Source organism: Brettanomyces bruxellensis, chromosome 1 (assembly GCF_011074885.1).
Source record: "Brettanomyces bruxellensis chromosome 1, complete sequence".
NCBI classification, from domain to species: domain Eukaryota; kingdom Fungi; phylum Ascomycota; class Pichiomycetes; order Pichiales; family Pichiaceae; genus Brettanomyces; species Brettanomyces bruxellensis.
In genome coordinates this window covers 66,360-90,757 of record NC_054682.1, presented here as the reverse complement: position 1 = coordinate 90,757, position 24,398 = coordinate 66,360, and the positions used below count along the sequence as shown (strand labels likewise).

The window sequence follows — 24,398 nt, the reverse complement described above, 5'->3', positions numbered from 1 at the left end:
GTTATTATTCTGGCTCTATCAATATTATTTTAATCATTCACATTTCTTGGCTTCCCCTTACGTCATCTTCCCAATCTACCATTCTCAAAAAAATTCCTTTTCGTGTTCATATACCGAAAAATCGCAAACTAAGCTCTCAATTCCTCGTTTAGACGCAGGCGCCTCCTGACACCAATAAATTATCCTTAGCAAAGTTTGCCGAAATCTGCATCCGGCTTTAAACAGCAAGCCAACATATTGCACAAGCGTGCGTCGTCAAGCTTCACTTTCAAACATATTGTCTGCACTACTTCTGCTTCTTCTGGACCAACTGCATGCTCTGTTTCCGGACATCGGCTATCAGATCGTGAGCCATGACACAGTTCCAAATGAAGAAAAAGCAGCTTGAAGTCCATAGTCCATAATGAAAAATACCAAACTCACCTTGAAACTCGAGCCGATATCCGTACCAAAGCCACAATGCCTGCGTGATAATCCAGCCTGCAACAAGAATAGCACCTCTGCATGGTGAAATAGTCGTTCCCGATATGTAAACGGGGAGAAGACACAAAAACCAGATGAAATACTGAGAGGTGATCACTTTGTTGAATGCAATGAAAATAAACGTCTGGATGAAGCATGAGCCGACGAGAATCGACGCATCTGCATTCTTGTAGCAAAGAGCAAGAGGTGTGACTATAAAGCTCAAGAAAAGTTGGGGCACAAAAGCCAATTTCTCCAAAGTGAGCCAGGAAGAGTTGGAAAGGGCAGAATTCCGCGTAAACGACGTGAAATAGAGCGTAATGTTGTAGATCGAGAAGTTATGGCGGTGATCCAAGCGTCGTAGATGATAGAGAAAGGCCTGGTCAATGTATATGTTGCCATAGAATGCATACATGAGGTATGTAAGAGCAAGAAAAGAGACAGCAGTAGCAGCGCAGAATTTCAGTCTTTGACGTGTTATCGGCCGCCATATTGAGCAGGCCGGGTCAATGAACAACACCATGGCCGGGATATAGAGAAAGGGGTATATTTTGAGGTGGATTGCGAGTCCCAGCCATAATCCTGAAGCGATGTATCGTTTTTCGATGATGTAGTAAAGAGATGCCATAACCATCACGGTAAGAAGGCTCTCAGAGCTCCCCCGTGTGCTGATGGTGATCACCATTGGGTTAAGAAGCCAAAGGAGACTCCATCGCGTATCTCGGTGTAGCTTTTGTAAAATTTTCAACGACAAAATACCCGTGACCAAATCGCAAAGGATGAACAAAATCTTTCCAAAGTGAAACCACACCTCTTGTGGCTCCCAAGCAGTTGGAACAAGGAACCAACTAAGCAATGGCGTGTATCTGTATGTCTCTCGTAAATAAGGAGAGCCCCCTTTGGCGACAAAACGAGCCGCATCCGTAAAAACATAATAATCTATGTCTGTGTATGGAACTTCCATGTGCGAATCTTGGTAGAGTCCGAACAGCAGAAATCCCGCACGCAATACGACCGATACCACGGTTATAGTAAAGGCGGATGGCTTCAGAAGAGACATAGCATTCAAGTTGGACGTCTTTGTGTGTTTGTCCTGGCAATTGATGCATGTAATGATGAGTAAGATGGGCTTTTGGATTTTCAATTTATTTTGATATCAAAAAAAAGGAAAATGTAGCGCCGTGAAAAATTCAGGGAAGCAGAAGTTTGCGGAACAAAGCCAGTAGCACTGTTGGGCATGGTACTCTGGAGATGTGAGCTCATAGAGGTATTGGAGGATAGGGATGTAGTTGTTTCGTAGCTCCTCATTCTATGTATAATTATTGGAATCTGATTGGTTTGGAGTTGATTGAGGCTGGAAAATATGCAATAGGCATGAAGCATGAAGTAATATGAGGCACGAAATATGAAGTACGAAGTAATCTGAGGTATGAAGCATGAAGTAATATGTGACACAAAGTAACCTGAGATATGAAATAATGTTCTATACAAGGTAATATAAAGGAAGAGCGGAGTGATGTAAAGTACAATGTAATACTAAGTACAAAATAATGAGGAAAACACGAAGTACTATGAAGTATGAAATATTGAGGAGATATATGAAGCATTAGTACAGAGTAATGAGGAAAAGGTGAAGTAACATGAACTATGAAATAATGCGATATATGACATAATGGCACAGAACAGCAAGCCAATCGTAGGTTATATGACCTCAATTAGCATAAGTTCATCGTTAATCAAGTAGTATAAAGAATGAAAAATTCCTCAGCCCATCGATTATCACACCACCAATAAAATCATAAGGACAACCGCCGAATAGAAATCTCAATGGCTAACATTTTACTCCCTGGACTACTCCACATCCACCCTTTGCAAGGTGTCAGACAACATTACAGATCTTAGCGATATACACGTACAAGGTGCGTACATCCCAACGCTCAAATACTTAGTGCTTGTCTCTTGATTAGATATACATTATAAGCAACAAACCAGTAACGACAGATAGATCGTAGCCCCGCGTCTCTTCTTTATAATCCAGTGCTCACAATCTTCTACCTCTTCTACCACCTTTCTTCCTGGTGGAGTCAGATGGAATAGGAGTAACATCCTCAATTCTTCCAATCTTCAATCCGGATCTGGCCAAGGCTCTCAAAGCAGCCTGAGCACCTGGACCTGGAGTTTTGGTCTTGGTACCACCAGTACCTCTCATCTTGATGTGGACGGCGGTAATTCCAACCTCTCTGCATTTCTGAGCAACATCCTGTGCGGCCAACATAGCGGCGTAAGGAGTAGACTCATCTCTGTCTGCCTTCACCTTCATACCACCAGTAGCTCTGGCGATAGTCTCTCTTCCTGACATATCGGTAACGTGCACAAATGTGTCGTTAGTCGAAGCGTAGATGTGGGCAACACCGAAGACTTCCTGTGAGCCCTTAGCTTGTGGTCCCAATGTGACGTTTTCTGCATTAAGAATTGTGCTTGTTAGTATAACTTCTCTTTCACTCTTGTCTTTGTCTGTGTATACTGCAATTACACTCTGTGCCAAAATAAAACACACAAACACACTTCCCAAACGATGAAGGCATGATGAAAGAACTCTCTCGTCCAAAGAACAACCAGCTGTCTTCCCAATCTGTTTTCCCATCATATTTTGCGCATTTCTACCCATTTTCTTAACCATAAATGCTTTCTCTAGCAAAACAGCAAGTGCCTCGTTCATTTACTATAAATCTTGTGTTTCAAGCCTGTTTCCTGTGCAAACTCTCCGCATGCTTCTATATCAAACCCCCAAAATGAACATATACAATATATCTGTTGCTTTGCCCTGGATCTTACACACGTTGCTGAATGGTAACTCCCCCAAATGCTTTTTGCGTCATGTTTAAACACATCTTTCTATATCTTTATTCCACCCTTTTGCCCCGTATTTATTGTAATTGCATTGCACCCGTCCATTTTTATACATACCACCTGCCATGTTTGTTTATATAAAGGTTAGTTGTCCTATGGTTGATAAAAGGTCTGTCTGTGTACTAGGATCACAAGTACAAGTTCTTTAAACAGCTTTTACTTGAGTGGTACTAAAATTTTTTTATCGCTGTATTTTTCACTTTTTTTTTGGCCTGTCCTCACCTACAATTATTAGAAGGTCTTCCTCTGCCTTTTTCTTTTCCCAAAAATTCCAAAACCCGCGAAATCCTGAACTCCCGGTATCCCTTTTTTATTCAGTTCACTTTATCGCCAGGTGCGAGGTGTGATTCACGTGTTCACATTGATGATATTTTTAGCTATATGCGTCGATCGACTTGATGGTGCGAGGACGATGCATAGACAATTCCCTACTCAGGGCCACGTAATAATGTAATTATATAATAGATCTGTGTGAACAGAGCAAGGTAAATCGCCTTTAACTAAAATCCTTCGGTGTATTTAATTTGCAACAATGTGGTATCTCTCTTACATTTATCAAGTTTGTTTTTACCTGCATTTTTATTTGAGAAAGTGAAAATGCAGCGTACTTTGTGTAGAAGCATTAGTATTCAAAATGAACAACTCACAATGAATTCACTACTCAAAGAGCAAATCAGGATACTCGTTACAAATGCGAATTTCAATTTATAGTTTCAGGATTGTGCGAATGATATACGATGGTATGAATCAATTTTGAGATACTTGATTTTGATAAGATCCATCTAATTATACGTTTTCAGCATTTCTGATATTTTTCACATTCTTCCGAATGCGGTAACCGTATCTAAAAAAATCTATCAAATTTTCACGTCTCGATAAATATATTCAAGAGATGGTAGAAGCCTAAGAAATCCAAATAATACAATCTACGACTTCAAACTGCAAGTAGTAACATTCATAATACCAAATCCAACAAGATGAGGCAAAAGAGGGCTAAGGCATACAGAAAACAAATGAATGTGTATAAGATGACATTCAAATTTAAGCCCCCTATTCAAGTGCTAGTGGACTCAGATGCAATATTAGAGGCACAAAAAACTAAGTTTGACCTCAATAAAGGAATCGCCCGGACAGTCCAAATGGAAACAAAACTATTTATCACACAATGCTGCATCAACCACTTGTACAATTCGGGAAATCAGGAGGCTATTGACATTGCAAAAACGATGGAAAAAAGAAGATGTCATCATGATGAAACGAAAACTTCAGACGATTGCATTTCATCTATAACTAATGTTGATGGAGAAAATAAATTCAGATACGTGGTGGTCACACAGAATGCCAAGTTAAGGCGAGATCTTCGGCAGATACCGGCTGTTCCATTGATATATATGAATCGTTCAGTGATGATAATGGAACCTATGTCAATTGCAACAAGTCGAGTTGTGCGTGCAGTGGAAAGAAGAAAGCTAACTGGAGGATTAAACGATGCCAGGAGTGCCGGATTGAGAGATGAGGATAAGGAAACCGAGGAGGAGAATGCAAATTCCGAGAAACGTCCGGAGAGAAAACGGAAAAGAGGACCTAAAGGACCGAATCCATTAAGTATGAAGAAGAAGAAGAAGAAAGTGGCTGATGTTGATGCAAAAAACGATAATTCCCAATCAGAGGGTGCCAAAAAGACACGGAAGAGAAGGCATAGAAGGCGGGGCAAGTCAGATCAGGCTGAGAAAGGGGAAAGTGATGCCAATAAAGAAGGAAAAGAGAATGAAGAAGAAAAGAGTGATTCCAAAGAGAGGAATGAGGTTAGTGAGATTCAGAATGCCGAAGGAAAGGAAGAAGAAAGTGGGGCTGGCCACAAAGCTGATGGTAAAGCCGATATTCAGGTTGACGAAACTCAGATGAAGGAAAACTAAAATTTACACGATAACCTATCTGATAATCGGCAAACAAATAGTAACCGCATTTTTACGCACATAACAGCGACTATGATACCAGCAACGTTATATGATATGGAGCAGACTTAGTACAATGAACAGCCTGACGGTATTCTGGATCCTAACAGTATATATTAATGTACAGAAAGATAATTACACATTAGACCCGTATTCAAGCCTGGGAGATGTACATCACATTATTGCCTCTCAAGAAGAGTTCGTTGTAGTTCTTCACCACCTTGGAACCAACCTGTTCAGAGCATTTTTCAAGTACGATGTTCATGAATCCATCGATTGAAGATAAAATTCCATGGTATTCGAAACCATTATTAAGCTTGACTATAACGGGGCTGCTTGTTATTCCCGATAAGTAGTTGGCAACCGAGTTTGTAGTCTTTTTCTGTTCTTCCGTGTCCATTTCTGTGATTATGTGTCGTTGTATATGGATGTATGTAATAATAGTTGAAAGCGATGGTAATTAGATTTATGTTGCAGAGATCGAATTTGTGGAATTATGCTATTTTGAAAGGTGCTTTGTACCTATATACGTCTCACAAGCCGTTCGGAGTTATGTCCTATCGTTTCTATAAAGTGTGCACAGGAACTACTAAACACTGTGAGCAACTTGTAGATCTGATGTGATTATGACAGTGTGCTCTCAGTTCAATAAGCAGTTAGCAAAATGCAAAATCGCGGAAAACAAAGTTGAAAAAAATAGAAATGAACCGGAAGCCAAAAAATTCAAAAATTCAAAAAAACAGGTGCATTGAATTTCTTATCTGGCTAAAGCGAGACGTGTCTATTGACCAACGAGGATGTATGACAACGAGTAAATGCACTAAATCTGTCAACTTAAGGGCTTAAATTACTCTGAAGGGAAATAGGCCTTTTATAATTACCTCCACCAATTTGAATTCAAAATTATGGCCATAATTGGCGTGATATTATTGCCCAAACCAAATCGATTGGTTGGGTCAACTAACAGGATTTCCACATTTATTAGGTTGATGAGTACGGAGCCAAATAAAGGGAAGTACGGGGCCCCAACAGCAGACCAGATAAGGGCAGCAGTGGAAAAAAAGAGAGATGCCCAAAAGAGGAAAAAGATATTACTGAATATGTCAATTAGAGACGTGTTGTCATCATTTACAGGCGAAGGTGATTTAGAGGAGGAGGACTTCGACCTCAAAAAGTTCGACCCTGCACCATATTATGTTAATCCGGCGGCATTCAAGAAGCTTCCGTATTACCATCGGCATTTCATGGGTGAGCAGGTGAAGGAATTGCAAAAGCGAAGCTGGAAATTGTTGTCTATAGATCAAAAGAGATTTTGCTACTGGTTGGCCTACGGGTCTTTCGGGCCAAGGGAGGGATTTCCAAACTTGTATGACTACTACAGTGTGTCTGGAAAGGGTGGCTTGAATGAGATAGCACCATCTGATGGGTTAGCAGGGCCGGATAATGATAAAAACAAGGAAATTTCGCAAAATATGCCACCCAAAGCACAACAAGCAGATGAATTAACAGAAATCATCCAGCAAGTAGGTGAAAGGACCGGTAAACCGGAGCAGGAAAGACAGGCGTTTGTGCTCCAGCATTCTGGGGATAAGATAAAGAAAAGAGACACGGTTTTGGCCCGCAATGCAAGGAAATTGGATCCTGCAGATATGATGAATCGTAAAGCCGGTATTCCACCTGATCTACCTTTTAGATATCCGTCTGTGTTAAAAACGGCCAGGCCAACCGCTGAAACACCCATAAGACGACTCCCAGAGTTGGATGCTCGCTCTTTCGGGTTCAAACGTCTCAAGCAGTATCAACAAGATCGCAGAATGAACCCATATAACAGAATTTTGATAGCGGTGCTTACCATACTTACTGTGCTTGCTTTCCGCCATGACAGAAAGGTGAATCTTACAGGAAGCGTTCCCGTGAATGGCTGGGAGGAGGAGCAACGGCAGATTAAGGAGTATGAGGAGCAGACAGCAGCGAAAAAAGAGAATGAGAGATTAAGCAAGCTGTTGGATGAATCTCTTGAAATATCACAAAGCAAGGAAACTGGAAGTGGCAGGAAATGGTACTATCTATGGTTAGCATAAAATAGACGTGGCTTAGGTATCTGAAGTGCCAAATATATGAAGTGTGTTGATAATCCTGGAGTGGAATCGAGTGGTTTCGATCTGTATTTACACTCCACAGAATTGTGGAGGTCGTCCATGACTTCAGTATTGCAGTATTTTCCATTAGCGTTTGATATATATGCCTATATCTGGTCTAAACTTTGCTAGATATCTATCAGATATTGAGATGCAGGTATTTAGATCTTGATCTTCACTTCCGCCATAACTCGCCATAATTCGGAGACTTTTCTGAAGCTTTCTTTATGTCTCCCTCATTATCTTCTCTTCGAATCCCTTGCTATTATTTCAATTGGCTTGATCAGAAATATTAATACCATTGGTTTGAGCATTGTCACAAGGCCGGCCTTTGATAATGTACGTTTATTACCAGAGAGGAAAGACATCATTCCAATAAGCTTGCTGCTTTTAACACCATTACATCCAAATATCAGTCCTAACGCCCTATTATTGGTCAGCTCAATTTTTCTATTTATTGCACGTACATCCACAAATTAGCGCCAAATGCCAGCAGTCCGTTCCGCAGAATTATCGTGTGTCTAGTTTTTATTTCTATCTACGCAACCTCTCCTCTTACTATCATCATCTTGTGCATAGTCCCTTAATATATTATAGTCTACACAAAGTAAAGCAGCCTACTGTTTATCACTGTCACTGGCGCCATCTGCGTCTCCTTCTCCATCATCCGAATCGTCCAAATCGCCCTCGTCGTCCATATCATCGTCTCCTAAATCGTCCAGATCCTCGGTCCAGCTTTTTTCTACAGTTTCACGAACTCTTTTCGCATACTGACTGCGGTGATCTTTGTATAGGTTTGCAGCCTCAACATTTGCGGGCGAATTAATGTTGGGATCGTTCAAAAGCGACTGGATCGACGTGAGAATCGACGCCACATCGTAAGTCGGTGACCATCTGTTTTGTAATATATCCAGGCACAAATCACCTGATGCATAAACATTGGGGTGAAACATTTCTGATATAAATTTCACTTGTGGGGGTTTGTTAGGGTATTGTTCATCAAACGTGAGTTTTAGTCTAAATGTTCCATCCTCAAATGGTGTATCCTGAGGCCCTATAATGATCCCATTCCAAACCATCACATTATCAGCCAATGGAGATGCCGATATTCCGCCCGAGCAATCCTTCTGGATTCTCTTGAAATCACGCATCAATCTTCTTCTTGCTGGTGTAGACATTCTTCTTTTCCTGTTTTCCTGTATCCGATGTCCTTTTTCGTTATGCTTGTAACCAGATTTGATTTCTGTGGTTGATATATTCTTATTATCCTACTCTAACCTCTAAATTATGCCCCTTTTAACGTTAAGTTAGGTTAAAGTTATGATTCGTTTGACTACCGATTATTGATGAGTATAAAGTGACCTTTTATTACCTTGATGTGTTTTAAATTTATATACATACACAAATTCATAAAGTGATAACCACACGATCAAGATCGACCATCGCGCTTTGTGCCTTTTTTTTTAGCATCTCCCAATTTTCCAATACCTCTCGCTTTCTCCCCAAGAATTCCAATTTTTGAGGTTTTTGTTCTGTCGCCCTCTAGGAACTCTTCTGAGGTGTACGGGTGCATATCGACTCGGGCCCGCCTTTTCTAGCATGTGTACTATTTTAACTGTTGGGAATACCAACATGAGACAAGTATGTGTTGTAAATACTTTAAGTAGTTCATTCACTTCTTGTTCACTAAACATTCGTGCAGTTACCTAGTCATAACACTGCATATTAACAAAACTAGGTTCGACTATATTATATCACGTGATCATCCCCGTGACAAGCACTACTGGCTTTTCAATTCGTCACTATCGCCCTCGGCACCCCCTGTTTTGGATGCATAATCGTTCTCATTGTCAAATGCAGAAGCTAAATATCTCTTCTGGTAGTCGGAAAGTGTATATATATAGGGGATTGCATCCACATTTTGAGGGATGTATCTATCTCTGTTGCCAATGCGGAAATTTTCAACTTGAAGAATTGCATAAGCAGGAATATCAGCCAGCAAAGAGCGGGAATTGCCACCCAGAATTGCCCGTGCTCGATTATCTGAATATCCAAACAGTTTGCTAGCCTGCCTAGGTGTCAAAAAATTCACGTTGAGTTCTGTCACAAATATTTCGGTATTAATTAGGTTTTTCGTTACGCGTATGCGTTCGTCTCGCTCATACTGATTGATAGATTTCGAACTTAAAATAGCAAAGATGCGACTATTAGCGTCACAAGCAACAACCCGAAGCCCACTATTGCATCTATATGAGCCATCCTGCTTTAATCTGCGTTCCACCGATAGAATTTTGAGCAAACGGCCCTCCTTGAACTTATATGCTGGCTTGAACGAGGTCGCACTATCCGGCAAGATAAGGAACTTCGGGAGCCAATCATACAGATAGACGCTAGTATCAATGTTTCTAGGCGTTCGCGACACTTTAGGCATGTACAAATGACAGGCAATTAGATAATTGGAATAATATATGGGGAAGATCGGTGAGTGACCACAAATCTTGCTTGGGTTGAATTTTTGATGAATTTCTAAGCTTCTTGAAATGTGCATGCAGGCAGGTTCGAGAAAGTTTTAGCGCCAGCAAAAAATACGCACTGGGCGGCAAGCCGATATATTTTTGGATGATAAAAGATCAAGAATGACCTTCAATTATAAAAATATGAATCCATAGTAAGCTCGAACTCAATGAGGGTTTCCAGAAGTACATGATCAGATATTTGTATTAACAGGAAACGCAGCCTCCGGATGTTTCGTAAGCAAAGAAAATGAAAAGTGTAGAGGGATCGCTGAAACATGTATGAAATATCCATCGAGCATCTCTACACAATTTCAACGAAGGTCATGCCTAGTTTCATAAACTGTTCTACAACAGGTGAGGCAGACTACAAAAGAAGCTACGGCAAGAAAGGTCTCGTATAACATTGGTGCAGTGCACAGATTCAATGCATAACGAGAAGCAAAGCTGTCGAATCAGATGGATCTGATTATAGCTTGCAGCATCTGGAAGTGCGTGCAGGTCTGTTGTTCCACTTCTGGAACAAGTCTGATGCATAGAAGCGGTCCAATTCCTTTAGGAATTGATCGTAACCCCAGAAATATTCCTGCAAGTCGGTATAAATCTGGCAGCTGAAACGCACAAACAAGAAATTGTTGTGCCAGCCGAACTGGACAAAAGTCCGTGATTTCCGGAGAAGATCACTTAACACGAAGTCCCTCACCTCGTTCTCAAACTGCTTGTTTTTGAAACTACGTGCAAAGAACTCCTGCTTGTCCTTTGGGAGATCAACCTTCACAGTAACCATGAAATTTAGATCATCTGCAGATGGCTCTGTCACACTGACGAGATGATCGGTTCCAAAATGTGCAATGATGTCGTTTCCCTGCTTTCTGCAGTAACTTCTGATCTTGTCAAAGCCGCCACAGTCCTCGTTGACAAATTTCAAGGCCTCTGGAATGCAGTAAAACGAACTGTAGTTGTTCGATGCCGTGAAAAGAAACCGCTTGTAGAATTCCTGATCCTTGTATGAGTGGGAAATTGGGAAAGGCATGATTGCATCGTGAAATTTCGGAGTCACGTAAAGAATTGCGCATCCCCTAGGCAAGTAAAGCCATTTATGAAGATTCGAGGTGTAGAAGTCGCATCCAATGGCCTGAATATCGATCGGAATCATTCCAATCGAGTGTGCGCCATCAATACAACTCACAATTCCATATCTGCGACACAATTCGGTGATTCTCTCAAATGGCATCCTGCAGCCTGGCATCGAGCATATTGCATCGTAGATACAAACAACCTGAGACCCGGTTTTCTTTGTTTCAAGCATCTGCTTGAATGTAGCCTCAAATCTACTTAAAACTGTTTTTTCCGACATTGGAAACGTAATATCGACAATCTTAAGATTCACACCGTTTCTGCGGGCTGCAAAGTCAATTGTGTTGCCGCAGGCATCATAAATAACCGAGCTGACCACAATTGTGTCGCCTTTCTGAAATGGGAAACTCCTGAAAACAACATTAACTCCGGAAGTTGCATTAGGCACAAAAGCGAGGTTTTTGTAGTCGGTATTGACAAGCTTTGACACCACTTTTAGTGATTTCTCCATCTCCTGTGCCTGGAAGAAGTGCATAAATTCATCTGGGAACTGGAAGTCCTTGTGAAGCCATTTTTTATACGTCTCGTAAACTCTTTTTGGAACTGCACCGTATGATCCGTGATTAATAGGCGTAGCATCTTTAGGGAAGAGGAATTTGTCCTCGCGGAACTTTTTACCGAATGTCATTTTATCAAATATGTAGCGGTATTACGAATAATTTGACGCTGTGAGGGGAGTGTGGGTAAACTGGTGATAGCCTAAAGATAGGCTCAATTCGAGATAAAGGAATATTACTGATAAACATGACTGCAAAATTTGGGGTGCTCGCTTTTTTTTCAGAATACTTTTTTTTTTTGAGCCTGGAGAAAAGCCGCATGCACTAGTCGGCAACAAATCCATTTTCAAAAACTGTGGGGAGAGTGTTGGAATATATCTCTACAGGACATATGGTAATCCTCATGTGACAAGCAGCACTTAGACTTGAGTACAGTTCGAAAGTTAAAAGTTAAAAGTTTAAATAAGCAGAGGCTGATTGTTTTAAAAAAAAAATAAAAAAAAATAAAAAAACGATGCATGGTAATTTTCAAGATTTTCTTGAGTAACACATCCTTGGGCACACTGTGTGACGTTCCTCTACAGATTAGGAAACGGGTGAGATCTGAAATGCAGATTACAGATGCGTGTTATCCAAAACAGGAAACAGGTAGAATGCCCATCAGCTGATACAGATATAGAAGCTACTAAAAATGAAATGTCCACACAATGAGATCTGGAGAACAGATATATCGACCAGTCCTTGCCTATATGAACCAAGGCAAGCCCAATTGAGGCTTTGATGCTTTAGTATGAGGAGGAGAATGGCTGGAATAATAGATGGGGCTTAAGAAAAAAAAATATTAAATAAATTGGGGAGAATTCGAAGAAGCTTCTAGAAGAAGAAATTGGTAGTAATTGAGCAAGAAAAAACAAAAAAAAACAAAAAAATTTCGCCCGTTGGATGAAAAAAGCGAAAAAAGGGATCAATATGAAAAAAGTCACGGTAAGCAATAAGCTGTCAGTGGACTGTATCTTTATTCTTCCTCTTCCTTTTCTCTTCTTCTTTTTTGTTTGACTCTTGTCTTTTGATATCTATCTTCTTGTATAGTATAGCGTACAGCAACTAGATACACAGACACATATACTAGAAATGCCTAACGCAATCGGAATTGATTTAGGTACTACCTACTCCTGTGTTGGTCACTTTGCCAACGACAGAGTTGACATTATTGCCAACGATCAGGGTAACAGAACCACCCCATCCTATGTTGCCTTCACAGACACTGAGAGATTGATCGGTGAGGCTGCCAAGAATCAGGCTGCCATGAACCCTACCAACACAGTTTTCGACGCTAAGAGACTTATCGGTAGAAAGTTCAGCGATCCAGAGGTCCAGAGTGATATGAAGCACTGGCCATTCAAGATTATCGACTCAGATGGAAAGCCAAAGATCCAGGTCGACTACAAGGGTGAGACAAAGGTTCTCACACCAGAGGAGGTTTCATCCATGGTTCTCAGCAAGATGAGAGAGACCGCCGAGGCCTTTTTGGGCAGCAAGGTTAAGGATGCCGTTGTTACCGTCCCAGCCTACTTCAACGACTCGCAGAGACAGGCAACCAAGGATGCTGGTACCATTGCCGGTATGAACGTGATGAGAATCATCAACGAGCCAACTGCCGCAGCCATTGCTTACGGTTTGGATAAGAAGACCGAAGGCGAGAAGAACGTGTTGATTTTCGACTTGGGTGGAGGTACTTTCGATGTCTCTCTTTTGTCCATCGAGGATGGTATCTTCGAGGTGAAGGCCACCGCTGGTGACACCCACTTGGGAGGAGAGGATTTCGATAACAGATTGGTTACATTCTTCTCGAATGAGTTCAAGAGAAAGTTCCACAAGGACTTGACCGGCAACCAGAGGGCATTGAGAAGATTGAGAACTGCCTGTGAGAGAGCCAAGAGAACCTTGTCTTCCTCTGCACAGACTTCGATCGAGATCGACTCCTTGTTCGAAGGTATCGACTTCTACACCTCGATCACGAGGGCTAGATTCGAGGAGATGTGCTCTGATCTGTTCAGATCCACCTTGGCACCTGTCGAGAAGGTGTTGCAGGACTCAAAGTTGGACAAGTCACAGATCGATGAGATCGTTCTTGTCGGTGGTTCCACAAGAATTCCAAAGGTCCAGAAGTTGGTCTCCGACTTCTTCAGCGGAAAAGAGCCAAACAAGTCCATCAACCCTGATGAGGCTGTTGCTTACGGTGCCGCCGTTCAGGCCGCCATCCTTTCCGGTGATGAATCATCCAAGACACAGGACTTGTTGCTTTTGGATGTCACCCCATTGTCCCTAGGTATCGAGACTGCCGGTGGTGTCATGACCAAGTTGATCCCAAGAAACTCGACCATTCCTTGCAAGAAGTCTGAGATCTTCTCCACTTACTCTGACAACCAACCTGGTGTGTTGATCCAGGTTTACGAAGGTGAGAGAACTAGAACCAAGGACAACAACTTGTTGGGTAAGTTCGAGTTGACTGGAATCCCACCAGCTCCAAGGGGTGTTCCTCAGATCGAGGTTACTTTCGATATCGATGCCAACGGAATTTTGAATGTTTCCGCCGTCGAAAAGGGTACTGGTAAGTCGCAGAAGATCACCATCACCAACGACAAGGGCAGATTGTCGAAGGAGGAGATCGACAAGATGGTTTCGGAGGCTGAGAAGTTCAAGGCCGACGATGATAAGGAGGCCGAGAGGATCCAGGCCAAGAACCAGTTGGAGTCCTACGCTTACAGCGTGAAGAACACCGCCGACGACAAGAAGTTCACCGAGAAAGTTTCTGAGGACGAGAAGAAGCAGTTGGTTGATGCCTGTGAAAAGACCATCAGCTGGCTCGATGCCAACCAGACTGCTACCAAGGAGGAGTTTGAGAGTGAGCAAAAGAGCTTGGAGTCTACTGTTAACCCAATCATGACCAAGTTCTACCAGGCTGGAGGTGCTCCTGGTGCCGCTCCTGGTGCTGCTCCTGGTGCTGGTGCCGCTCCTGGTGCCGGTGCTGCTCCTGGTGGCTTCCCAGGCGCTGGTTCTGCTCCAAATGCAGGATCTGATGGCCCAACCGTTGAGGAGGTCGATTAAATGTCGCTGCCGCACGCTATTCGGACTAATTTTAGACGTTGCAAATACATTTTTTTGAGTTAGCTTGGTGTAATTGTAGCTGGATTTTGTAGATGCTTGATATTTTGGTGGATGGTGGAAAAACAAGCAGTAAACGATGAGAAGAGGCTCATTGCTAGAATGGCGGGTCTTCGACACATTACAGGAGGAAGTTTGGTAATTTTGATTTATAAGAAATTGGCGTCTACATGTCGTAATGTCTGGATCATCTAGAATATGCAAGTAGACACAAGCTAACGTCTGACTAACTTCTGTTCAACTTTTAATTAACTTCGCTTCAGCTTGTAATTGACTTATAAACAACTTCTATTTAACTCTAACTTCTAACATTTCACTCTCCACATCTACTTGCATCTTCATGAGTTATCTGACTTTGCCAAGCTCCATTATTCTGTTTGTAATCATGATCGGATTGCGTTTTTGTGCTCCCTGGATACCCGAACCCAAGTAACTTAATGCCCCTGAAATATCGCTAAAGCATCCTATCCACTTCATTTTATAGATTTCCTTTCGGAAGTGTTGCACAAGTAAAGCAACATGTATTCTTTGTGCACATCCAACTTTCAAGTTTACGATTTGTTCAAAGTAACTATTTTCTGAATTCCATCCAAATATGATTCAACTTTGCGCCTATCATTACTTGAAAAACGCAGCCCCAACTACACTCATCGCAACTTAATAAAATTTTCAACTTCTACATCAAAGATAGTTTAAAAATGCACCATAACAAGCGCACTCACTTCTACTCACTCTGCAACCATCCATCAAGTTTCTGATTTTCATCACATTAGAGCATAAGCGAACGTTCACTGAATCAAAGCAGCATCAATAGTAATAAAAGATAAGCTGCTGTCCCCACCAAAATATTAGGGGAGTAGAACGAAGCAAAATAGCATAAAATAAAAGTAATTAAGGCTAGAATTAAACATAAATCATAAGAACACGGCAAAGCCGGGGCATATCATCAACACTATTCGCTGCTGGAAATCTGGTCGACACCATTACTTCTATTGGCATTCTCAACATGTTCAGTTTGCATTTTACTAGCCACGTCTTTCTCTTCGGCAGCAGTAAACTCTGGCTGCCAAGAAGCGGTCTCCCATGCGGGAATGTGCTCATCCCAGATCTGGGCAATCTCCTCCAACCGTTTGCCCTTAGTCTCCGGGAAGAAAAACATCACATGGAAGAACATGCAGGCACAGAATGTCGCATAAATGCAGTAAGTCTTCCAAGTGATATTCTTGAAAGATGATGGTGTGTACATTCCAATGGCAAAGTTGAAAATCCAGTTGGCTGCAGTCGAGAGAGATGCTCCTCTCTGTCTAATGGCATTGTCACCCCAAACCTCAGAGCAGTATAACCAGATTCCCACACCCCAAGTACTTGCAAATGAGCAAACGAACAAGTAGCACATTGCAATCACACCTCTTGCCGCACTCTTGTTGCTGTCCGGAATACGAATACGAATGGTATCGTCTCCACCAACTGAGGAAACAGGTTCCGAGTACGTTCCCAAGATTCCAGCCACTGCAAACTGGAAAATCATCATGAGCAATGCTCCGACCATTAAAACTGGTCTTCTGCCGATTTTGTCCAAGAGGAATAAGGCCGGAATTGTCAGGACGGTGTTCAAAACATACTGAATTGATGAAGCAACCAAATTTGTGTTTCCGGTGTAGCCAGCCATCTGGAAAATGTACACAATGTAGTACATCATGACGTTCATTCCAGTCAATTGCTGCCAAATCTGAGCAAATATTGCTGTAACGGTCCGGAATCTGTATCTTCTGTTGAACAACGTGGCATATGTGATCGTGTCTGCTTTTTCGTCAACCAAGATTTGCTCCTTAATCTCCGCAATTTCAATCCTAACATCTGGATCCTCAGTATTTCCCTTAGCCTGTATTTTTGAGACCACAGACTCGCATTCATCCCAGAATCCGTGCTTTGCAAGCCATCTAGGAGATTCCGGCAAGAAGAAGACTCCCAAAAACAAAGCAAGACCGAAAATTATCTGGAATCCCCAGGCAATACGGAAAGATGCCACTCCATTGATAAAGTGCAATCCGTAGGAGACATAAAACATGATCAAGATACCAAGAGTGACACAGAATTGGAAAAGTCCACCCACAAATCCTCTGACTTTACGAGGTGCTAACTCTGATCCGTAAACTGGTGCAACCGTACTTCCTATTCCAACACCAATTCCAGAAATAAGTCTGCCAATAATCAACTGAGCCCTATTTTGAGCTGAGGACTGGATAGCAGCACCAACAACCCAGAAGAATGAGCAAATAACGAGGGATATACGTCTTCCTAAAGGTTCAGACACAAATGAGGTTGCAAGAGAGCCGAAAAATGAACCTAAAGCCATAGATGACGTAATGAAACCTTGAATTGCAGATCCGGGATTATTGAAATATCTCCTGTACTGATCGGTACCGATAAAGGCAGAGATCGAGGAGATATCCACACCGAACATCATACCAGAAATAGTCGAAATTGAACACACGATGTACACATTGTACACTTTTGGGAACTTGTCAAAGAAGTTCTTAATTTTGTTGGCAGAACCCACTAATCGCTTTTCGTAACCCATGTTTCGAATTTTCTTTTGCTGCTGTTATTATTTGGTTGTATTTGTTGAAATAAACTTGACAAATTACCTTTTATGGTTAGAAGAAAAATTCAAAAGCCAGTTAAGCAACCCCTGAGATGTTTGAGGAAAGGAAGAGGTCGTCGGTTTGCAAATGGCTTTCCTTTTATATTCCTTCTTCCCGTGCACATAATTTTTCGAAAAGGGAACAGCCACCCTAACTGGATCAGTCATTCATTTTTTTTATATTTTGTTTGTTCGGAACCTTCTGTGACGTTATTTCATAAGATGTCTAAATATTTACGGATACCGCAAAGATGTTGGCGATTTTTTTCTCCGTAGACAATAGACCCCGCTAACGCTACTTTAGTGGAGTCGCATTTCCCCACTATTCGGTAAATTTTCCATTGGCAGCAACCGCACTCGGAAAATTATGTGTTTTATTTTTTTTCTTCTTTCCTGCTTAGCGCGGGGAAGTGCCTGGCACCTGCATAATTTTGCAAATTGAACAATAGGCAGCACTTTTAGACCGGTTCCTTTTATTTTTGAACACCCTAAAACAGAAATTATGATTGCTTTGTCCCAAAAAAAAGTTGATGTGGAGTACCCTGCGTAACACTTTTCTCTTGTTATTGCTTTAATATCTCGCCACTTAAAATTTTTAAGAGCCCTTTCTCGGAATATTCGCTGTCTACTACTAGAAGTTGAAATGCGGATTAACGATGATCCGTATTGAGCACGCAGCAGACAAATGCACTTACAAGCATTCTCATTTGTCCTAAAATAAGTTTTCGCCCGAAGTTATGTGATACCAGCCCTTCTCTGTGTAACATCTTAAATCTAGTCATTTCTCCTCTTTTTGCTTCTTTTCAGTTTAATTTTTTTTTTTGCCTTCGACACTACACCTTTTCCAAAGGATGACATTCACAAAGATTATCCGTGTAAAGCAGACAACTTTGACTCCACTTCCAAGTGCTTACCCCATCCTTCTGGAATCGGTTAAGTATAGTCTTTTTTTGCTGTTACATAATATTGCAATTTCAAATAGAGCGGTTCAAAAAGTTAATACGAAGAGGTTCGGCTCGCTTTTGTCTGTAGCAAACTTCTGTAAGTTCAGTATGAATGCCTGGACAATTTGCTTACATTTATTGAATAATGTTGTTTATACAACTCAGGTTTGTCTACATGTTATCGTTATCGACCACATGTCTATTTTCCGATTTTCATTCTAAAAGAAATTGATTATTGGAATTGTAAGAATTATTGGTGTGTGCACAGATGTGACAGATTCGGAGTAATGGAAAATGTAGAAGTACTTGTATTTGGGGCCCTTTCGGAGTAATTTTCCAGTATTTAAGATGTTGTTGCATTCGGAAACAGAGTGGCCTAAAGTTTATCTCCGACAACTACTTTTGTGTGAGCTCTATTTTTTTCGTTTCTAGTGTATAGGTCGATAATCACGAAATCTGTTGAATAGACGAGTGACGAAATGATTTCTCAAAATGAAGCATTATTACATCATGAAAAATGAACTGTTCTTGTTTCACATTATTCACACATGTCTAATACAAATGTCACTAGCATGCTCATCCTTCAAAAGTATCACGTTCTATGTTTATTGGAATGATTACGCCAAACAATACATCTAGTTGTTGTTTCCGCATCAAGCACGTGAAATTTCGAAGTGCTATAGTAACTATTATAGATTAGATTCTACGCTATTTCAGTCTTGTTCAGTCTACTTAACCCCACCGCTTTCTTCATATCAAGCAAAAGGCCATAATTCAGTTTATTTTATATATACGGCCAGTTTGCAATCTATTCAAGAGCCTCGAAGGATTCTTCCATAATTTTGGCAAGAATATCAACGTGTTTTGGCTGGAAAACAAGAGCCGGTCTCAATCTAACAGCTTTATCACCGCATCCTCCGAGGTTCAAACCCTTCTGTCTACATGTGTAAATGAACTTATCTCTAAGCTCAACAGTTGGCAGGTCGAATCCAACAAAGAAGCCCCTATGCTGGCCTCTAAGGTTGAGCATCAATTTGAGATGCTTTTTTCTAATTGCATCAAGCTTCGAATATAAGTAGTCACCTGTCTTCGTCACCTCATCTAGAAGATGGTTCTTCTTGATCTCATGGACAATTGTTCTTGCAATTAAGGCCTTGGATGGATCTCCGAACCAAGTATTGAATTGTCTTGAAGGTGTATCACCGGCAATCGCTGGATCATGGAAGAAAAATCCTGCATTTTGCATCTTCTTCGAGAATGTCATAATATCTGGTGTGATACCGTAGTGCTGATGAAGCCATATTTTTCCTGAACCACCACCTCCACATTGAACTTCATCGACAATCATAAGAACACCGTGCTTCTTGGTTAGTTCTCTAACACCTTTAAAGAAAGTAGGGCTGGCATGGTTGTCACCACCTTCACTTTGAACAGGTTCAATAATTGCTGCTGCAATCTGGTGTGGGTATGTGGCCAAGATATGATCCAACTCCTTAAGACAGTTTGCTTCCTCCTCCTTATTCTCCTCCACGTGATCTTCAAGAGGATACTTCAGAACAGGGAAAGGTGCAACAGGCCATTTGAATGCTGGCATGTCCAACTTGTGGATTGGCTTCGAGTGAGTAGTTGAAAGCGATCCAAATAACCTACCATGAAATCCCTTGGTAAAAGATAAAATGGCCATATCAGAAGCTCCTGGAAACTCATTTTTCATCACAGATGCCTTCTCTTCTTCACTGAATGGCTTTCCATCTCTTTTCTTTGTAGCCTGATATAGCAAAGCGGCTTTGAATGCCATCTCATTAGCGTCTGATCCTGTGTGTGCAGTGTAGACCTTATTCAATCCTTCAGGAGCAACCGAAAGCAATCCTTCCTTAAGGATTTTGTAATAGTCAGTTGAAGGGAAGCATGCAAGAGCAGGTCTATTTGCCAAAGCAACTGACATCTCCTTGGTCTTGGTAGTTTTCAAAAGTTCTGGATTGTTGTATCCTAGAGCAATCGAAGAAATTTGGCAGTACGCATCAAGAAGTATATTTCCATCGGCATCACAAATGTAGTTTCCAAGCGAGTTATAGAAATCAGCCACAAATATAGCATTTTTCGTATCAAACACTGTTGACAATTCAGCCAGTTTTGCTTCCGTCTCTGGGCCAGGGCACTTAGTTTTCATGGATGGCCCTTTAGGCTCATCAGGAAAATACAAATCACTCACACCCATGTTCTCGTTGTTTGACTATACAGCCAGTTAGCAGATATATATATAATTGGGACACAAATTTAGTTCTTTAATCGTCGGTAAGAGACCCCTAGAATATGTTGCGTTTGATCTTTAAATGATATATGTCTGCATGTGGGATTTTCATTTGTTTTATAGTATGCTAAAAAAAAAGGAATTCCAGAGCCGAAATTTTCGGCCATCATTCCAATTATATATATCGAGTACCATATTGTGATAATTCAGGTTAACTAACATTGTTGTAACTTCTTAAAACTGCCTCTATCTCGTTCGTTCTGTTATCGGCATCAAATCATTTCGGAAAGCGATCTCCGGTTTTTTCTATCACAATTGACAGCCGCGCAAGCTTTCCCGATTCGCTCGCAATAGCTCAGGCAGGCAGTGCAGAAAAGAAAACAGGTCGGGGCCAAAAAAAAACGATGAATAAAAATAATTTGAGAAGGCATATTGTTTTTCTCGATCGATGCGGACCGAAAATGGAGATACGGTTTAGGGCATCTTATAGTGTCCTCTTGTTTGATTGAGACTTTTGACAAGCAGAAGCCTTTGCATACACTGTTTCAATCATCAACAAGTTCTGCTTTATTGATAATGGATAGTATTATTGATGCGCCTGGGGTGCAGAACCCCGTTACAATACTTCTTATGGGACTACGAAGGTAAGTTTTTTCCAAAAGTGAGCAAGTGAAAGTAAAGCAACTAGCTGAGAGCATTGTTGATCGAGATCGTTAGTGTATTATAAATAGCTAGAATTTTGGTAGTTGATGGAGTACGACGACAAAAAAAAATGCAATTTTCCCACGATCATTTTGGATGCCAACTACAAAATTTGCCTTGTTCTATGATAATACTGTATACTCATTAATATGTTACTTTTGGAAGTATGTACTAACCACACTCAGGTCGGGAAAATCGTCCATTTGCAAAGTTGTTTTTCATAATGTCCAGCCGTTGGATACATTATATCTCGAGAGTACAACAAAACCAACCACGGAAAATTTCAAGTCGTTGATTGATCTTGCAGTGGTGGAACTTCCAGGCCAATTGAATATGTTTGAGCCCTCATTGTATGATTCCAAAAAGCTTTTTTCGTCTATTGGTGCATTAGTTTATGTCATAGATTCTCAGGATGAGTACTTAAGCGCACTTCAAAATCTTGCCGTTATAATAAAATATGCAGTCAGTGTCAATCCGAAAATTCATATTGAGGTCTTAATTCACAAAGTTGATGGTCTTTCGGAAGACTATAGACTTGATACACAACGTGATATCATGCAAAGGGTCGGCGATGATTTGCTTGATTACGGTTTGGAAGGGGTCCAAATTTCTTTTTATCTCACATCCATATTTGATCATTCCATTTATGAAGCCTTTTCCAGAATTGTTCAGAAGCTTATCTATGAACTTCCAGCATTGGAAAACATGCTAGACTTACTTATGCAGTATAGCAATTTTGATAAAGTTTTCTTATTTGATGTGAATTCCAAGATTTACGTCGCTACTGACTCCTCCCCGGTTGATATTCAAACATACGAAGTCTGTGCTGAATTCATTGATGTTACCATTGATTTGGACGGACTTTATGAACCTCCACGTAAAATCGATGGGCCTGATTCAGTAGCGCTTGGTGCAAGGAATTCATCGGTCCAATCATCTTCTCAATTTACGTCGCCAAATTCAATTGTTCCAGAAACAAAAAATTCAGAACTTGATCCAATATATGTGGCAAAACCTACGAGATGTATTTCGAAACTCCAGAATGGAACAACGTTGTATTTGTATCAGATGATTAGAGGCTTAGCTCTTGTTGGAGTTAGTAGGTTGGAAGAAGGGGACGAGGCTACTTCAATAACAGTTATTGATCATAATGTGAATATATTTAAAAAGAGTTTGGAAAAAATGTGGGAGAAGTCGAGAATCAAATGATTTGCTTGCTTGTATCTATGTTTACTACATATTTTGGAATACAAATATTACCGCTAATAATTCACCTGTGATGCTATTGCTCATTTTAATTTTTCAAGCAAGTATTTTATCTTCCGTATTTATACTGCGAATGAATAGATATTTGCCTGGATATTAACATAGAATTACTAGGCTTTCTTTTGTTCACAGTTGCATAAAAAGTAATTAAAATATCATTTATTTCTCAAGTGAAAAATAACTAATCATGTGAACATCTTTATTGATGCATGACTGGTAATATCTTTGAAATAAACAGATCTTTATCCAATAGATACATATTAGATCGATAGGGTACAACATAAACTCATAAAACTATACTCCTCAAAAACAATCAATTGATTTTTAGCCTGTGTCTTATTTCCTACATAATCAGATCGGACTACACTTTCGTACCTAGCAATCAAATCATCAAATATTAGATACCAGCTACCAAAATATATTTCATAATTAAATTGTTTCTGTAATAGGTTATTTAATTGGATAAAAAGGGGAAATGCACATGTTTAAATACCTTTGATCCTTATGAGCGAGGTTTTCTTGGGCATAAACAAGGCAGGGCAGCTTTATGTAGACGCGACTCTCGACGCATCTATTACATTATGTATGATTACCTCACTTTATTTTCCTTTTTATTTTTACTTTACTTTACCTCTTTTTATATAACTTGTTTCTTCTACGAAGGGACGAGACCCGATAGCCCATTTTGCAATACAACTAGTTCGACTCCACTTTGATGGTAACAGAGTAAAGGAAGTAAATTCATTTTCTTCTATGGTGACACATACACAATTGTTAGAATGTTAAAGGCATTAACATTATCACACAGACCACTTGGTACATTTATATCCACCCACTTAGGTAACCGACCTTACAATTGTCTGAATCTCCCCGACTGCTAGGTTCTTATTAGTTCTATTTGTCAGAGTATATAAATCCCGTGTGACATTTGTATCTGCTTAATTGCTCACATATCTCTGTGCCGTAGCACTACCGAGCGCGCAGATGCCCAAGGTTATGAACGGGATTGGCCATATAGTTCGGATATAGAAAAGACTTCTGTTGCATAGAATGACCCCCATAACAAAATAAAAAAATAGGGTCCTTACGAACACGTTTGTAATCCAGCGAGAACCCGAAGGTTACTCTTGGTTTCAGCTGAAGGATCACTTCAAGATGGATTTCCTTATATGAATATGTATTGCAAATTACACAATAAAGTCGTCATCCCTTCTAAGAGACACATAGTATATAAGGAAAAAGTAGTACATACATATAAGAGATATTTTTCCGCAGAAGTGGAATAGGTCATTCTCAGCCGAAAGTAGATTAGGGAGAAATTTATTTCACAGGAAAAATTTCCCCGCGAATTATTTCTTATATCTGTCTGAACATTAATTTGATCCACATATTATAAATCAAATATCAGTTGAACCTTTATGCGTTATTAACATATAAAACATTATTATAACTCATAGGTTCCGACACTATTAAAGAAGGAGTTTGATAGCTAAAGCCCGGGAGTAACTCATAAGGTCTCTCTTAACTCCGACAGTCCGACATATTTTCATATGTCCGACAAGTAGCTTCCTAACAAGTATAATCAACGTTTTTAATTTTATGTTAATATTTGAATGTGTACAAAAAGGACAGTAAACTTTTACTTTTCTGTAAGGGGTCAAACCAAGCGCATATTGGTTTAAAGCCAGATAAAATATTAATGAATTCATTTACCTGATTAGGTAACACGGAAAGATATAAATAGTTTCCGAAATAATTTATGAGAAGCGCGAATAAGAAATAAAGCGTACTGAAAGGATAGTGACCCGAAGGAC

General features: G+C 40.5%; 12 protein-coding genes across 12 annotated transcripts; 4 read left to right on the top strand and 8 right to left on the bottom strand.

The window, feature by feature from the left end:
- Window positions 1–286: 286 nt before the first annotated feature.
- Window positions 287–1,522, bottom strand: BRETT_001500 (uncharacterized protein; the record flags this gene model as incomplete). The annotated part of the gene is made up of 1 exon (XM_041280050.1): window positions 287–1,522. One exon carries the CDS (start codon window positions 1,520–1,522, stop codon window positions 287–289), a length of 1,236 nt encoding a protein of 411 aa, XP_041134552.1.
- Window positions 1,523–2,503: 981 nt separating this feature from the next.
- Window positions 2,504–3,181, bottom strand: RPS14C (40S ribosomal protein S14-3; the record flags this gene model as incomplete). The annotated part of the gene is made up of 1 exon (XM_041280049.1): window positions 2,504–3,181. One exon carries the CDS (start codon window positions 3,179–3,181, stop codon window positions 2,504–2,506), a length of 678 nt encoding a protein of 225 aa, XP_041134551.1.
- A 1,168-nt stretch (window positions 3,182–4,349) lies between these two features.
- BRETT_001498 (uncharacterized protein) lies at window positions 4,350–5,288 on the top strand (the record flags this gene model as incomplete). Its single annotated transcript, XM_041280048.1, has 1 exon — window positions 4,350–5,288. The coding sequence occupies one exon, from the start codon at window positions 4,350–4,352 to the stop codon at window positions 5,286–5,288; it is 939 nt and encodes a 312-aa protein (XP_041134550.1).
- Window positions 5,289–5,481: 193 nt separating this feature from the next.
- BRETT_001497 (uncharacterized protein) lies at window positions 5,482–5,727 on the bottom strand (the record flags this gene model as incomplete). Its single annotated transcript, XM_041280047.1, has 1 exon — window positions 5,482–5,727. One exon carries the CDS (start codon window positions 5,725–5,727, stop codon window positions 5,482–5,484), a length of 246 nt encoding a protein of 81 aa, XP_041134549.1.
- Window positions 5,728–6,232: 505 nt separating this feature from the next.
- Window positions 6,233–7,408, top strand: BRETT_001496 (uncharacterized protein; the record flags this gene model as incomplete). Its single annotated transcript, XM_041280046.1, has 1 exon — window positions 6,233–7,408. One exon carries the CDS (start codon window positions 6,233–6,235, stop codon window positions 7,406–7,408), a length of 1,176 nt encoding a protein of 391 aa, XP_041134548.1.
- Window positions 7,409–8,082: 674 nt separating this feature from the next.
- Window positions 8,083–8,643, bottom strand: UBC2 (Ubiquitin-conjugating enzyme E2 2; the record flags this gene model as incomplete). The annotated part of the gene is made up of 1 exon (XM_041280045.1): window positions 8,083–8,643. One exon carries the CDS (start codon window positions 8,641–8,643, stop codon window positions 8,083–8,085), a length of 561 nt encoding a protein of 186 aa, XP_041134547.1.
- Window positions 8,644–9,245: 602 nt separating this feature from the next.
- BRETT_001494 (uncharacterized protein) lies at window positions 9,246–9,896 on the bottom strand (the record flags this gene model as incomplete). The annotated part of the gene is made up of 1 exon (XM_041280044.1): window positions 9,246–9,896. One exon carries the CDS (start codon window positions 9,894–9,896, stop codon window positions 9,246–9,248), a length of 651 nt encoding a protein of 216 aa, XP_041134546.1.
- Window positions 9,897–10,447: 551 nt separating this feature from the next.
- BRETT_001493 (uncharacterized protein) lies at window positions 10,448–11,743 on the bottom strand (the record flags this gene model as incomplete). The annotated part of the gene is made up of 1 exon (XM_041280043.1): window positions 10,448–11,743. The coding sequence occupies one exon, from the start codon at window positions 11,741–11,743 to the stop codon at window positions 10,448–10,450; it is 1,296 nt and encodes a 431-aa protein (XP_041134545.1).
- A 1,000-nt stretch (window positions 11,744–12,743) lies between these two features.
- Window positions 12,744–14,720, top strand: SSA2 (Hsp70 chaperone; the record flags this gene model as incomplete). Its single annotated transcript, XM_041280042.1, has 1 exon — window positions 12,744–14,720. The coding sequence occupies one exon, from the start codon at window positions 12,744–12,746 to the stop codon at window positions 14,718–14,720; it is 1,977 nt and encodes a 658-aa protein (XP_041134544.1).
- Window positions 14,721–15,729: 1,009 nt separating this feature from the next.
- On the bottom strand, window positions 15,730–17,358 carry HGT1_1 (high affinity glucose transporter; the record flags this gene model as incomplete). Its single annotated transcript, XM_041280041.1, has 1 exon — window positions 15,730–17,358. One exon carries the CDS (start codon window positions 17,356–17,358, stop codon window positions 15,730–15,732), a length of 1,629 nt encoding a protein of 542 aa, XP_041134543.1.
- A 1,815-nt stretch (window positions 17,359–19,173) lies between these two features.
- BRETT_001490 (uncharacterized protein) lies at window positions 19,174–20,583 on the bottom strand (the record flags this gene model as incomplete). Its single annotated transcript, XM_041280040.1, has 1 exon — window positions 19,174–20,583. One exon carries the CDS (start codon window positions 20,581–20,583, stop codon window positions 19,174–19,176), a length of 1,410 nt encoding a protein of 469 aa, XP_041134542.1.
- Window positions 20,584–21,192: 609 nt separating this feature from the next.
- GTR2 (GTP-binding protein gtr2) lies at window positions 21,193–22,527 on the top strand (the record flags this gene model as incomplete). The annotated part of the gene is made up of 2 exons (XM_041280039.1): window positions 21,193–21,260; window positions 21,504–22,527. The coding sequence occupies 2 exons, from the start codon at window positions 21,193–21,195 to the stop codon at window positions 22,525–22,527; spliced, it is 1,092 nt and encodes a 363-aa protein (XP_041134541.1).
- Between the last annotated feature and the right edge of the window lie 1,871 nt (window positions 22,528–24,398).